This window comes from Pongo abelii, chromosome 5 (genome assembly GCF_028885655.2).
Source record: "Pongo abelii isolate AG06213 chromosome 5, NHGRI_mPonAbe1-v2.0_pri, whole genome shotgun sequence".
In the NCBI taxonomy this organism is placed as follows: Eukaryota; Metazoa; Chordata; class Mammalia; order Primates; family Hominidae; genus Pongo; species Pongo abelii.
This window is the reverse complement of record NC_071990.2, coordinates 45232502-45246785: the sequence shown is the minus strand read 5'-3', so window position 1 is coordinate 45246785 and position 14284 is coordinate 45232502. Positions and strand designations below refer to the sequence as shown.

At 34.6% G+C, this 14284-nt stretch overlaps 1 protein-coding gene across 1 annotated transcript in view; it reads left to right on the top strand.

The window, feature by feature from the left end:
* The window catches only part of SUPT3H (SPT3 homolog, SAGA and STAGA complex component), a 541480-nt gene that overhangs the window by 376381 nt on the left and 150815 nt on the right, over window positions 1–14284 (top strand). The window contains 1 exon segment of the mRNA XM_063724819.1: window positions 50–189. Within this exon segment, the coding sequence (XP_063580889.1) occupies window positions 50–189 (140 nt within the window).

Genomic DNA, 14284 nt, shown 5'->3' with positions numbered 1-14284 from the left:
TAAAGCTATTGAGAACATTTCTTTTTTTCTTTCCCTTGACTTCATGAAGACAAATTGAGTGGCAGCAATAATGCGAACAAAAGACAAAAGATTGCTCAGGACTTCCTCAACTCTATTGACCAGACAGGAGAACTTTTAGCAATGTTTGAAGATGACGAAATTGATGAAGTTAAACAAGAAAGAATGGAGGTATAGTACATTCTTCCCTTTTTACAGAAATAGAACAATCATTGCAGTGCCTATGCTGTTTGGTTCTATTCTCATGTTCTTTAAATATTGTCTGAAATCTCTAAGTCAGTGGTTTTATGTCTGATGGCAGCAATGTGCAGAGGATCAGCCCCTGAAGTGGGAGTCAGATCTGCCTTCAGCATCAACTTTGGGAAACGACTTCTGTTTTCTGTTTCCTTATTTCCTGTTTTGAAAATGATTAGGTTTCCCTACTCTGGATCTGACATTTACTGATTTTATTTTATGAAGCTAATTTCTAATTAAATATTTACCTTTTTGTTTCAAATCATCCAGTTTTATTTGTAAACAAAACTAATTCTTACTGCTTTTATGTTGGCGTATATAGTGTGAAGAGCTATTCTTCTGGCTATAGTTGCAGGCTGTGATTGGACTTACTAGCTAGGGTAGTATCCAGGGCAATTACATGCTTTATATCACTGCAAGACAAAATTAGTGACATGTATTTGGGTTCCCTGGATATGTCTTAACAATGCATTTGAAAATTATATGTCTTCTATTTACCTTAGCTATCTATACATAAAATTATTATTTCTTTAAACACTTAAGGAAAAATTTAAAGTAAAATGATTTATTTCATTTGAGTGCCTTCCAAATTACAAGACAGTATTTTCACAGTTCATATTGCTATTATCATACTTTCACGTATAAGGAATCTCCATTTTCCCCTTCTCTTTCAGTTGGGCAATGGAGGTAATTTCAGAATTGCAAAAGATTGTGCTAAGTGCCAACTTTTTTATAGTTTCTATGCATGCTGAAAATATAATTATTTTATGTTAAACTTTGGAGAAGGTCCAGTAGACATACATGCTTTATAAACTTCAACAACCTTTAAAGAATTAGCATGCTTAGATCGTGAACTGTGATCTAAAGGCAGTGTTCTTTTAGGTATCAATTACTTTAGAAATGTGTGGTTATCTTGGTTTGGTACAACTGCAAATGGTTTTAGTTCAACTTTGCCTTGGGCCAAAAACATGCTAAGTTGTCCAAAGCAGATGATAAACATGTATTTCTGATGTCATCATTGCCCAAACAGGATATGGTTGTTTAGTGGCATGGTTTCACTTATGATGCATTACACAAAGAGCAAATATTGTTTATGCTTTATTTTTTAAATATTTTTATATTATAAAAATGGCCACTGAGAAAGGTTCATTAAGGAATAAAGCATAATACATAAAGCATTAGTAAAATTGAACAGGTAACTTTTCAGTTTTGATGGGAAGATCTTGGCTAGCCAAACTTGTTGCCTAAAAGGGCATTCCACAATCAAGAAGAGAAGAAATGGAACATTTTGTAGCTCTATAATATCAGGCTACTGTAGACCTAGAAAACTGGGGATCAGCAGGGTACTAAAGTCAATAAAATATCTGGAGATGCAGGGTAGAAAAAGCTTGGGTACTTATGCAGTCTGTACACTTCTTCTTTATAGTTATGTATTACATACTGGTAACCAGGATAATAAAATATCAGAAGTTGATAAAAATAGTTACAATGAAAGTCTTCATATGTACAAATAAACATGAGACTGGCAACTTCGTTAAGCTTTGTATCATAACAAAAATCTTCTCTGGCCAACATAACAGAGTAGCTTTTATATTCTCCTCATCCAAATAACAGTTTAACTGAAAAAAATATGCTGGGCTTGTAGACATAACTTAACTGTAGACAGTAGAAAGTGGAACTGTTAAGAGCATAGGCCTTGCCTGCTTCTAATTTGATAGGTTATAGTTTCAAGGGTAAACCACAACTGTGGCAGTTCATATGAAACCACTTTGGACTCAGAGACTGCAATCTCTTGCTTTTAAAGTTCAGTAGAATAATCAGTCCTGGCATCATCCAGTGACTTAATTTTCCTCTAAGCATCACTTATGGTTGCAGAAACTTTGTTTACTACCTTCTCCCCTAGCATGTATGAAAATGGTATAGACCTACCAACAGGCTTAATTTTAGTTTTCTTTCTTCTTTATAGATATAAAAACTCACTTGGTATTCTAGCTTCTTCTCAAAACGTTGAACAAACATACAAAAAACAGCCTGAGTTCTTTTTTTTTTCTTTTTATTATTATTATTATTATTATTATTATTATTATACTTTAGGCTCTATGGTACATGTACGCAACGTGCAGGTAAGTTACATATGTATACATGTGCCATGCTGGTGCGCTGCACCCACCAACTCGTCATCTAGCATTAGGTATATCTCCCAATGCTATCCCTCCCCACTCCCCCCACCCCACAACAGTCCCCGAAGTGTGATGTTCCCCTTCCTGTGTCCATGTGTTCTCATTGTTCAATTCCCACCTATGAGTGAGAATATGCGGTGTTTGGTTTTTTGTTCTTGCGATAGTTTACTGAGAATGATGATTTCCAATTTCATCCATGTCCCTACAAAGGACATGAACTCATCATTTTTTATGGCTGCATAGTATTCCATGGTGTATATGTGCCACATTTTCTTAATCCAGTCTATCATTGTTGGACATTTGGGTTGGTTCCAAGTCTTTGCTATTGTGAATAATGCTGCAATAAACATACGTGTGCATGTGTCTTTATAGCAGCATGATTTATAGTCCTTTGGGTATATACCCAGTAATGGGATGGCTGGGTCAAATGGAATTTCTAGTTCTAGATCCCTGAGGAATCGCCACACTGACTTCCACAAGGGTTGAACTAGTTTACAGTCCCACCAACAGTGTAAAAGTGTTCCTATTTCTCCACATCCTCTCCAGCACCTGTTGTTTCCTGACTTTTTAATGCTTGCCATTCTAACTGGTGTGAGATGGTATCTCATTGTGGTTTTGATTTGCATTTCTCTGATGGCCAGTGATGGTGAGCATTTTTTCATGTGTTTTTTGGCTGCATAAATGTCTTCTTTTGAGAAGTGTCTGTTCATGTCCTTTGCCCACTTTTTGATGGGGTTGTTTGTTTTTTTCTTGTAAATTTGTTGGAGTTCATTGTAGATTCTGGATATTAGCCCTTTGTCAGATGAGTAGGTTGCGAAAATTTTCTCCCATTTTGTAGGTTGCCTGTTCACTCTGATGGTAGTTTCCTTTGCTGTGCAGAAGCTCTTTAGTTTAATTAGATCCCATTTGTCAATTTTGGCTTTTGTTGCCATTGCTTTTGGTGTTTTAGACATGAAGTCCTTGCCCATGCCTATGTCCTGAATGGTAATGCCTAGGTTTTCTTCTAGGGTTTTTATGGTTTTAGGTCTAACATTTAAGTCTTTAATCCATCTTGAATTGATTTTTGTATAAGGTGTAAGGAAGGGATCCAGTTTCAGCTTTCTACATATGGCTAGCCAGTTTTCCCAGCACCATTTATTAAATAGGGAATCCTTTCCCCATTGCTTGTTTTTCTCAGGTTTGTCAAAGATCAGATAGTTGTAGATATGTGGCATTATTTCTGACGGCTCTGTTCTGTTCCATTGATCTATATCTCTGTTTTGGTACCAGTACCATGCTGTTTTGTTTACTGTAGCCTTGTAGTATAGTTTGAAGTCAGGTAGTGTGATGCCTCCAGCTTTGTTCTTTTGGCTTAGGATTGACTTGGCAATGCGGGCTCTTTTTTGGTTCCATATGAACTTTAAAGTAGTTTTTTCCAATTCTGTGAAGAAAGTCATTGGTAACTTGATGGGGATGGTATTGAATCTGTAAATTACCTTGGGAAGCATGGCCATTTTCATGATATTGATTCTTCCTACCCATGAGCATGGAATGTTCTTCCATTTGTTTGTATCCTCTTTTATTTCCTTGAGCAGTGGTTTGTAGTTCTCCTTGAAGAGGTCCTTCACATCCCTTGTAAGTTGGATTCCTAGGTATTTTATTCTCTTTGAAGCAATTGTGAATGGGAGTTCACTCATGATTTGGCTCTCTGTTTGTCTGTTATTGATGTATAAGAATGCTTGTGATTTTTGTACATTGATTTTGTATCCTGAGACTTTGCTGAAGTTGCTTATCAGCTTAAGGAGATTTTGGGCTGAGACACTGGGGTTTTCTAGATATACTATCATGTCATCTGCAAACAGGGACAATTTGACTTCCTCTTTTCCTAATTGAATACCCTTGATTTCCTTCTCTTGCCTAATTGCCCTGGCCAGAACTTCCAACACTATGTTGAATAGAAGTGGTGAGAGAGGGCATCCCTGTCTTGTGCCAGTTTTCAAAGGGAATGCTTCCAGTTTTTGCCCATTCAGTATGATATTGGCTGTGGGTTTGTCATAAATAGCTCTTATTATTTTGAGATACGTCCCATCAATACCTAATTTATTGAGAGTTTTTAGCATGAAGGGTTGTTGAATTTTGTCAAAGGCCTTTTCTGCATCTATTGAGATAATCATGTGGTTTTTGTCTTTGGTTCTGTTTATATGCTGGATTACATTTATTGATTTGCATATATTGAACCAGCCTTGCATCCCAGGGATGAAGCCCACTTGATCATGGTGGATAAGCTTTTTGATGTGCTGCTGGATTCTGTTTGCCAGTATTTTATTGAGGATTTTTGCATCAATGTTCATCAAGGATATTGGTCTAAAATTCTCTTTTTTTGTTGTGTCTCTGCCAGGCTTTGGTATCAGGATGATGCTGGCCTCATAAAATGAGTTAGGGAGGATTCCCTCTTTTTCTATTGATTGGAATAGTTTCAGAAGGAATGGTACCAGCTCCTCCTTGTACCTCTGGTAGAATTCGGCTGTGAACCCATCTGGTCCTGGACTTTTTTTGGTTGGTAAGCTATTGATTATTGCCACAATTTCAGCTCCTGTTATTGGTCTATTCAGAGATTCAACTTCTTCCTGGTTTAGTCTTGGGAGGGTGTATGTGTTGAGGAATTTATCCATTTCTTCTAGATTTTCTAGTTTATTTGCGTAGAGGTGTTTGTAATATTCTCTGATGGTAGTTTGTATTTCTGTGGGATCGGTGGTGATATCCCCTTTATCATTTTTTATTGCATCTATTTGATTCTTCTCTCTTTTTTTCTTTATTAATCTTGATAGCGGTCTGTCAATTTTGTTGATCCTTTCAAAAAAACAGCTCCTGGATTCATTTATTTTTTGAAGGGTTTTTTGTGTCTCTATTTCCTTCAGTTCTGCTCTGATTTTAGTTATTTCTTGCCTTCTGCTAGCTTTTGAATGTGTTTGCTCTTGCTTTTCTAGTTCTTTTAATTGTGATGTTAGGGTGTCAATTTTGGATCTTTCCTGCTTTCTCTTGTGGGCATTTAGTGCTATAAATTTCCCTCTACACACTGCTTTGAGTGTGTCCCAGAGATTCTGGTATGTTGTGTCTTGGTTCTCGTTGGTTTCAAAGAACATCTTTATTTCTGCCTTCATTTCGTTATGTACCCAGTAGTCATTCAGGAGCAGGTTGTTCAGTTTCCACGTAGTTGAGCGATTTTGAGTGAGATTCTTAATCCTGAGTTCTAGCTTGATTGCACTGTGATCTGAGAGATAGTTTGTTATAATTTCTGTTCTTTTACATTTATTGAGGAGAGCTTTACTTCCAAGTATATGGTCAATTTTGGAATAGGTGTGGTGTGGTGCTGAAAAAAAATGTATATTCTGTTGATTTGGGGTGGAGAGTTCTGTAGATGTCTATTAGGTCTGCTTGGTGCAGAGCTGAGTTCAATTCCTGGGTATCCTTGTTGACTTTCTGTCTCGTTCATCAGTCTAATGTTGACAGTGGGGTGTTAAAGTCTCCCATTATTAATGTGTGGGAGTCTAAGTCTCTTTGTAGGTCACTCAGGACTTGCTTTATGAATCTGGGTGCTCCTGTATTGGGTGCATATATATTTAGGATAGTTAGCTCTTCTTGTTGAATTAATCCCTTTACCATTATGTAATGGCCTTCTTTGTCTCTTTTGATCTTTGTTGGTTTAAAGTCTGTTTTATCAGAGACTAGGATTGCAACCCCTGCCTTTTTTTGTTTTCCATTTGCTTGGTAGATCTTCCTCCATCCTTTTATTTTGAGCCTATGTGTGTCTCTGCACGTGAGATGGGTTTCCTGAATACAGCACACTGATGGGTCTTGAGTCTTTATCCAATTTGCCAGTCTGTGTCTTTTAATTGGAGCATTTAGTCCATTTACATATAAAGTTAATATTGTTATGTGTGAATCTGATCCTGTCATTATGATGTTAGCTGGTTATTTTGCTCATTAGTTGATGCAGTCTCTTCCTAGTCTCGATGGTCTTTATTTACATTTCGGTGTGATTTTGCAGTGGCTGGTACTGGTTGTGTCATTCCATGTTTAGCGCTTCCTTCAGGAGCTCTTTTAGGGCAGGCGCGAGGCCGGCGGACCCCGTGCCCCGCCCCCTCGCTGGGTCGGGGGCGGGCGCCGGGGGCCTCCCACTTATCCTACACCTCTCATGTCTCTTCACCGTGCCAGACTAGAGTCAAGCTCAACAGGGTCTTCTTTCCCCGCTGATTCCGCCAAGCCCGTTCCCTTGGCTGTGGTTTCGCTGGATAGTAGGTAGGGACAGTGGGAATCTCGTTCATCCATTCATGCGCGTCACTAATTAGATGACGAGGCATTTGGCTACCTTAAGAGAGTCATAGTTACTCCCCAGCCTGAGTTCTTTCCTGTTGTTTTCAGCTGATGTATGTGTGCTTGGCTTTAGTTTCATCCATAATTTACTTCATTACTATTAATTTATGTGACTTGAAATATAAAAAAAAATCTGAATTTTTACATCCATTTTGCCTTACTAGTTCATCATCGTGATAATTAGCTAACTCTTACACATTTATTTTTCTCTAGCACCAGATTCTGGCACTTGGGCATACCTATAGTAGAGATCCATGATCTCAGAACATCCTTTTAAATGATCAAATAAAGATTAAATAATGCTCAGAGTTGCTTTAGTGTATTTGAGGGACTGAGAAAGAAAAGCAGGGAAATACATACAACTATAGCTTCCCTCCAACCCCACCCACCTCCATCCCAAAATAAGGCAGGTGTGTCTAAGTGTAGCTAATGTTTCTTTCATTCTAATTTTTTCATCTAATCAAATATTTTGTGGCTTTGTCAACCAAAGACCAAAATACAGTCACTAAAAGCTTCAAATAGCTTTGAGTTTTCTTGTCAGTGAGGAACTGTGGTCACCCACAGAAGAGCTGTGCCTAAGAACCTGCTTTGCTGCTTGTAGAGGAACCTGAGAAGCTCAAGTTTGTCATTAATCAAGTAAACTATCTAGTCTTGTAAGCCACTAAGTTTGTAAAGAGATGTAAACAATGGGTGCTTAAAAAGTTGAGAGAACTCTACCTTCAGAGTAATCCTCAAATTGATAAAAGTAAACAAGAGACCAAGGATTAGAGTTTACCAGAGAGAGCAGCTTTTACACAGTTTGGGGTGCAGAAAATCCCTAGTAACTTTTTATCTCGTGTTTTCATATCAGAGGCTTAATAGTGGAATCTAGAGGGAAAGCAGAGTGATATACATAACATTTAAGGCAGCTTAAAGTTTGTTGATAATAAGCTTTAAATTAAATAAGGTGCCAGGTAGTCATCTGAATTTGCCTAACCTGAAATGAACTGACCATAGATTTGAAAACATATAGTTTCTCATAAAGGCTGAATAATAAGAGAAATCAGGTATATCATTTAGTTGTGCCCAAGTATAGTATGGTTTGGTTCCTGGGGATTTTGAGTCCCAGGGATATGGTTTTTGGAAGTAAGTGGACTAGAAAACTCATTGAAGAAGAAATAGGTGGATGCCTGTAGAAGTTGTCCATCTTCTCCTGTTTTTGAAGTCTTTCTACCATTCCCATTTCTACCTATCATGATTTCTTTTAATTATAAGGAAAAGGAAAATAAAATGCCTGTAAAGCTCACAGTCCAAAAATATCTTATATAAGACTTAACATAAAAGAAAAAGGCTAATCTCAGTAAGATAAACATTCACAAATACCAGAAAAGTTTAAAAAGTTGAGTTAAAAACTGAAACTCTTAAATATGTTATAATAAATGGGACTATGAAATGAAGATAGAATTATATACTACAAAGATATATGTAGTTTACATATGTACATAATAAATACATGTATGTATATATCTACGTATATACATTTATATATGCAAATTCATGTACATACATGTATACACTATGCCCATATATACATATATAGAAATAGGAATGTAATTTTTCTAGATTATTTAAAAGGTAAAAGTTAAAGAACAATCAGAGGTATATCATACAAAGTCTGTAATACTGGTGGTTACAATATTAATTTCAGAGAAAAGAGAATTTAAGGAGAGAGGCTTTAAAATGGAATAAAGGCAATAATTTTATGTTACTAAAAAATATGCCTATAGTGAAAATATAGTAGGTGCAAACTGTTAATCATCAAATTCCAGAGCATTGAAAGCTTCTGGTGTGTGGGGAGAGGTCAGAGAAATACATTTGTTATAGAGACTAGAACACACCATCCCAATCCTTGACTGATTAATTCAAGGGAAAAAAAAGACTTTAATAAATATCTAAATTTATCTAATAGATCCATATATAATGTTTTATAAATGAGCAATAGTCTTAAAATCTTACCCAGGTAACTCCAAGGATTCCATGGGTCTCTTCAGGGAAGAGAGAAGAGGTTTGGTGGGGCTGTAGCCTCCATCTGCCCTCACACCTTCAACCAGCACATCTTCAATTTTATGTAATGGCTGTACATATCATCAATGAAGAAAGTGATTCACTGTTTTCTTAAAATTGAGAATCGTTACAAAACATCACCATTCAGGTGCACGTGGTGGCGTACGCCTATAGTCCCAGCTGTTTAGGAGACTGAGTCATTTGAGCCTAGGAGTTCAAGTCCAACCTGGGCAACATAGCAAGACCTCATTTGTTAAAAACGAAAAACCAAAACACTATTCAACCATCCATGAAGAATCAAACTAAACCTTTCTCTGTCTCTGTCTCTCACACCCACCTTCACTCTCACTCTCTTTCTTACTGTCACTTTCTCTCACACACATACAGTCAACAAATTCCAAAAATGCAAAAATTTATAGGGCATATTACTTTACCAGAATGGAAAGAAAACCTAGAAAGTAATAACAGAAGTTAAACTAACAAACAAAACCTTGACTGATTGAAAATTAAAAAGGGAAAAAATCATAGAGGCAACTAATGAACCAAAAATAAATTTAACAGTACTGTCACAGACTGTTTAGATAGTAACAACAAGAAAAGTCCATATAAAATTAAACAAGTATAGACAAAGCTTTGTTAAAAAGAGAAGCAACTTTTTTGCTTTTAAGTCTTCCATTATTAAATTGGAAATAATGAAAATAAACCAAACATTCAACTAAAGCATAGAAATTTTACAATAAAGTAGAGAAGACAGGAAAAATGAAAATACAAAGATAAGCAGAAATAAAAAAACATATAATTAAATTTATCAACTTAAGAAATTCTTTGCAAATATAAGAACAAAATAGTAGAATGAATCTGTGTCACCTCTAAATAAGAAAAATCAAAAATAAGTATTAGGTTGGTGCAAAAGTAATTGCAGTTTTTGCTATTAAAAAATTTAATTCTAGAATGCCCACTGTTACCACTTTTATTTGCCAGAGTTCAAGGAGCTCTCAATAAAAGGTATAGCTATTGGCAGAAGACCACAATTTATCATTTTGCCATTTAAAAAGGCAAAAACCGCAATTACTTTTGCACCAATCAATACTAAAAATTAGCAGTGAGTAATGATATAGCCATAGATGCTCATATAATTTAGTAACCAGTTTATTTATAAATCTTGATGAATGAGTGTTTTTCTAAGAAAATATAAATGTGTAATTTTTACTCATCAGGAAGTACTAAACCTGGATAAATCAGTAACTCAAAGAAATGCCAAATTTTTTTAAACAGTTGTATCCTCAGAAGTCTCTGAATCTAACCCAGTTTATGAAAGAGCTCTTTAATTCATGAAATAGTTAATTATCATGCTATCCAAGCTATCTCAGAGCATAGAGAAGAAAAAAAAAGGAGAACTTGTCATTAAATTTTAAAAAGCAAGCATAACTTCAGACAGAGCTCAAATGAGTGAAAATTATCATAATACCTTCCTTAGGAATATAGATGCATAAATCTTAAAGTATTAGCAATTTTAATTTGAAAGTATATATAATGAAGAATGTATCACAACTGAGTAGGATTTTTTCCTTGAGTTCAAGTATGCATCAATATTAGAAAATATATTACTATCATATATCAAATAGCTAGGTCAAATTAGAATAACCATATGATAGTTTTAATTGGTAATAAAAAGAGATATGACAAAATTCACTTCCTAGACTTTTTAGAAAATCTTAATAAACTAGATATAGAAAAGTCCTTCTACTTTATGATAAAAAATATCTCACTTAAATGAACAGACATCGTGATAGTTTTAAAAATATTAAGAGTTCTGTTAAATTCTAGAAAGCCCACTGTTACCACTTTTATTTGCCAGAGTTCAAGGAGCACTAGGCAGTGCAATAAAAGGCATTGCTATTGGCAGGAGACAAAAATTTATCATTATGTACAGATAACATAATTTATTAATTTTGGTAATCCTTGAGCATCAATGTAAAAATACTGAAGCCAGTAAAAGTCTTCATTAAGTCAGATAGACGCTGACCAAAATTAGGAGCTTCTTCCATAATTCAGTAATACTCAATAATAAATTCAGTAATATTCAATAGTAAAATTGAGAAAAAAGACAGTGTGAATCAGAATAATACAAGAAATAAATTATTTGGAGATAAACTTTATATTAACAAAAAATGTAAAAGAAATATGTAACTCATTTTTAATAATGTACTGAGACATGAGTATATAAATGAAAAAGTACTATGTTCCTGGATACAGACTAAATGTTGTAAATAGCTCAGTTGTTTCCACATTAATGTATTGGCTTAATGTTGTTTAAACAGAAATCTCAGCAAGATTAAAAAAAAACTTTATAAAATGATATTAGACTTCATCTGAAGTTATAAAAAATTAGGATAGCCAAGAAATTTTCATTAAAGAAGAGTAGGAGATTGAGTTTAATTTAATGGCAAAACGACAATTACTTTTGCACCAACCTAATACCACCAAATAATATAAGATTCCATGAAACTACGACAGTCAAAATAGTGTGGTACTGGTGTAAAACCCACAGGCACTCCTGTGAAGAGAATAAATGATACAATTAAATATAAAGAAGAATTAGTCACAATAAAGATGGTATTAGAAATCAGTGGGAGAAAGATGCCAAGACAATTATAGAACTATTGAAAAAGAAAACGTAATGATAACTCTTAACCTTATACATGCATCAAAATACATACCAGAATATTAAAAATTTGCTATAAAAAGTAAAACCATTTTTAAAAAACACAAATAACCACAGGTAATATGGAAGGACTTTCTAGGCTTTTGTTTCAAAGCTTTTGGGAAATGCTATTCCTCAAGATGTTGTTGTCAGATACACTGTGGGAGTAGGGAGTGGTCTGTTTTCAAATAAGTTTGTGAAATGCTAAGTTCAAATTTTTAAGAAATTTCTTTTAGGAATTTTCAGAGGGTTTTGTATGCTAAATTTTGTGAATTTTTCAAGAGAGGAAATAGACTCTATTAAAATATTCTGAAAGGTCACTCAGAGCCCAGTTTGGGGGTGAAAAAATCACAAAGGAAGTGACTTTTAAATTTGATCTTATAAAAATTATGCCTGTGTTTTGAAAACACAAAAATTATTAAAAGGCAAATGAATAAAAATATGACAAAACTATCAGTATCATTTATATAGATCTTTTAAAATCAATAAGAACATAACATTCTAGTAGGAAAATTGGCAAAGGATATGAAAAACAAGAAGAAATAAAAATAAATATATAAAGTATCTACTTACTGGTATTGAAATAATGCCATTTTTGTATATAAAATGGTCAAGAGTAAGATGGGAGTGGTAACACATTAACTGTGGAAATGTAGATTAGTAAAACCGAGAAAGTATTTTAAAATATCAATTCAGTTAGAAGCATTAGAAGCATTAATATACTGCAACCTAGTAGACCTACATTTGGTAATTTCTCTTTAGATATCAGGAATTTTGTTCATATGCACATTCATATGCACAAAACTGTTCATCACAATGTTTTTCATAGTATTGGAAATGGGCTGAGAACCCTGTTTACCTGATGATAAGGGAATATTCATGTTTCGCAAACACATTGAAATTAAGGCTGCAAGGAGAAATATACCAACATGCTAATAGTGGCTGACAGTGGAGGATGAGATTTACAAGTTTATTGAATTTATAAATTTATGCCGTTTTGAATTTACATATTTACTATCTCTGTTATGTTTCTCTTAATCCTCATTTGATTTCCTTTGTTCTGCAATTTCTCTTTTCATTTTATTTTATTTTTCCCATCAGAAGTATTTACTTTGTAAGTGGTGCTGAAGGATATGCTTTATGAAGCAAATTAAATAGGCTCTTTAGATGCTTGCAGTTAAGACTGAACAGATGAATGTATGAAGCAATATACACATATAATATGCATGTAAATACAAGTAAATGCATGTTGTGGAAGAAGATGTACCATTGATTTTATCTTGTCTAGAGAAGGCGCCTGTTGCCAGATTGAAATACTAACAGTTAGAAACTCGTAAAGTGTCAGCTAAATTTTAGACGTAAGGAAGTATGGTGGTTTAGTTGTGATTTGCTAAGTAAGCAGTTGTTTCTTATGCATGTTTTTGCTTTTAATTGTCCCTTGTTTCTAGATGCAAGACAATGTAAAGAGGTAGGGAATAAAATAGATCTTTAGGGAAAAAAAAGTTGTCTGTGAATTCTCATACTGAAAGTAATAAAGTTTATTTTGCATTTTATTTGAGATATGATTATATCAGGAAGATTCTAGTTTCATGGGTATTTTTGTATAAATGCAGTAGCATCTATTAGATGCTGTCAATAAATAAATATCTCAATAGATATTAATATTGGTGTTGATTTTTAGTCCTTTAAATGTTTTATTCAGCTATAGTTTGAGTTTAGATTCTCAAATATTTCAGAAAGCTGCTGTTCCAATTTTGAGGATGTATAGGTATAATATTATGTCATATAATTGAAGAGTAGGAGACTATAACCCTGCATAATGTCATACAGACCATCTTCAGAGCAGTAATAATGATGTAAATGTTGAAAACAGTTAATATTTTTGCATGATGCTATTGATTGCAGTTAATTAAAAAAAAACAATTCAAACAAAATTAAGCAGCTAGGGAAAGGTTTTGTTGCAGATAACAAAGCCCAGAGGTAGATTTGGCTTCAAGCAAGGTTTGATATTGAAGTTCACAATGTACGTTGGGTTTCTAGCTCCAGTTCCCTATTCTGCTTTTCCTGCCCTTTTATGTTTTTCTTGGCCTAATCTTCAGGTCATATTGAATATTTATTTCTCACATAGGAGCACAAATGACTATAGAAGTTTTAGGTCCAGGTGGAGAGAGAATGCCTTTGTCCCAAGATTTACTCTTAAAAAGGCTTGGGTCACAACATCTCCCCAATCCCTGCCAGTGACAGTAGCTAGTAAGATGAAATGTCCTGTCTGGCTTACCCTAAGCTGTATGCTTCATCCCTGAAGTTGAGTATACAGTCAGACTTCAGCAAAACCCTGGATCTCTGAAACTTTAGGAAGAAGTAATGGGTGTGAAAAGATAGCCACAAAGGTCCTTCAGTGTAAAGGTCTTTAACATTACGGCAGTGTGAATTAATAGAATGATGTCTTAGAATCTTGGCGCTCTGTTCAACTCTCTAGGAAGTTTTCTCTAAGACACAACGTGGTAAAAATGAATGCAAATCTTTTTCTTTGGAGTCAAGCAAATCATCCATCCATCCTTTCACTCCTTTATTTATTGAACATTTATTTACTGAGATTTTTGAAGTCAATCACGGTTTTAGGTCCTGAGGCTGTGACTATTAAAAAAACATAAAATATGGCCTTTGCCGTCACAGTCGTAGAGTAATAACTGACCAATCAAAAGTAAGTATCTAGTAAAGGTAAATACAGCCTCAATAAATGGGTTACTAT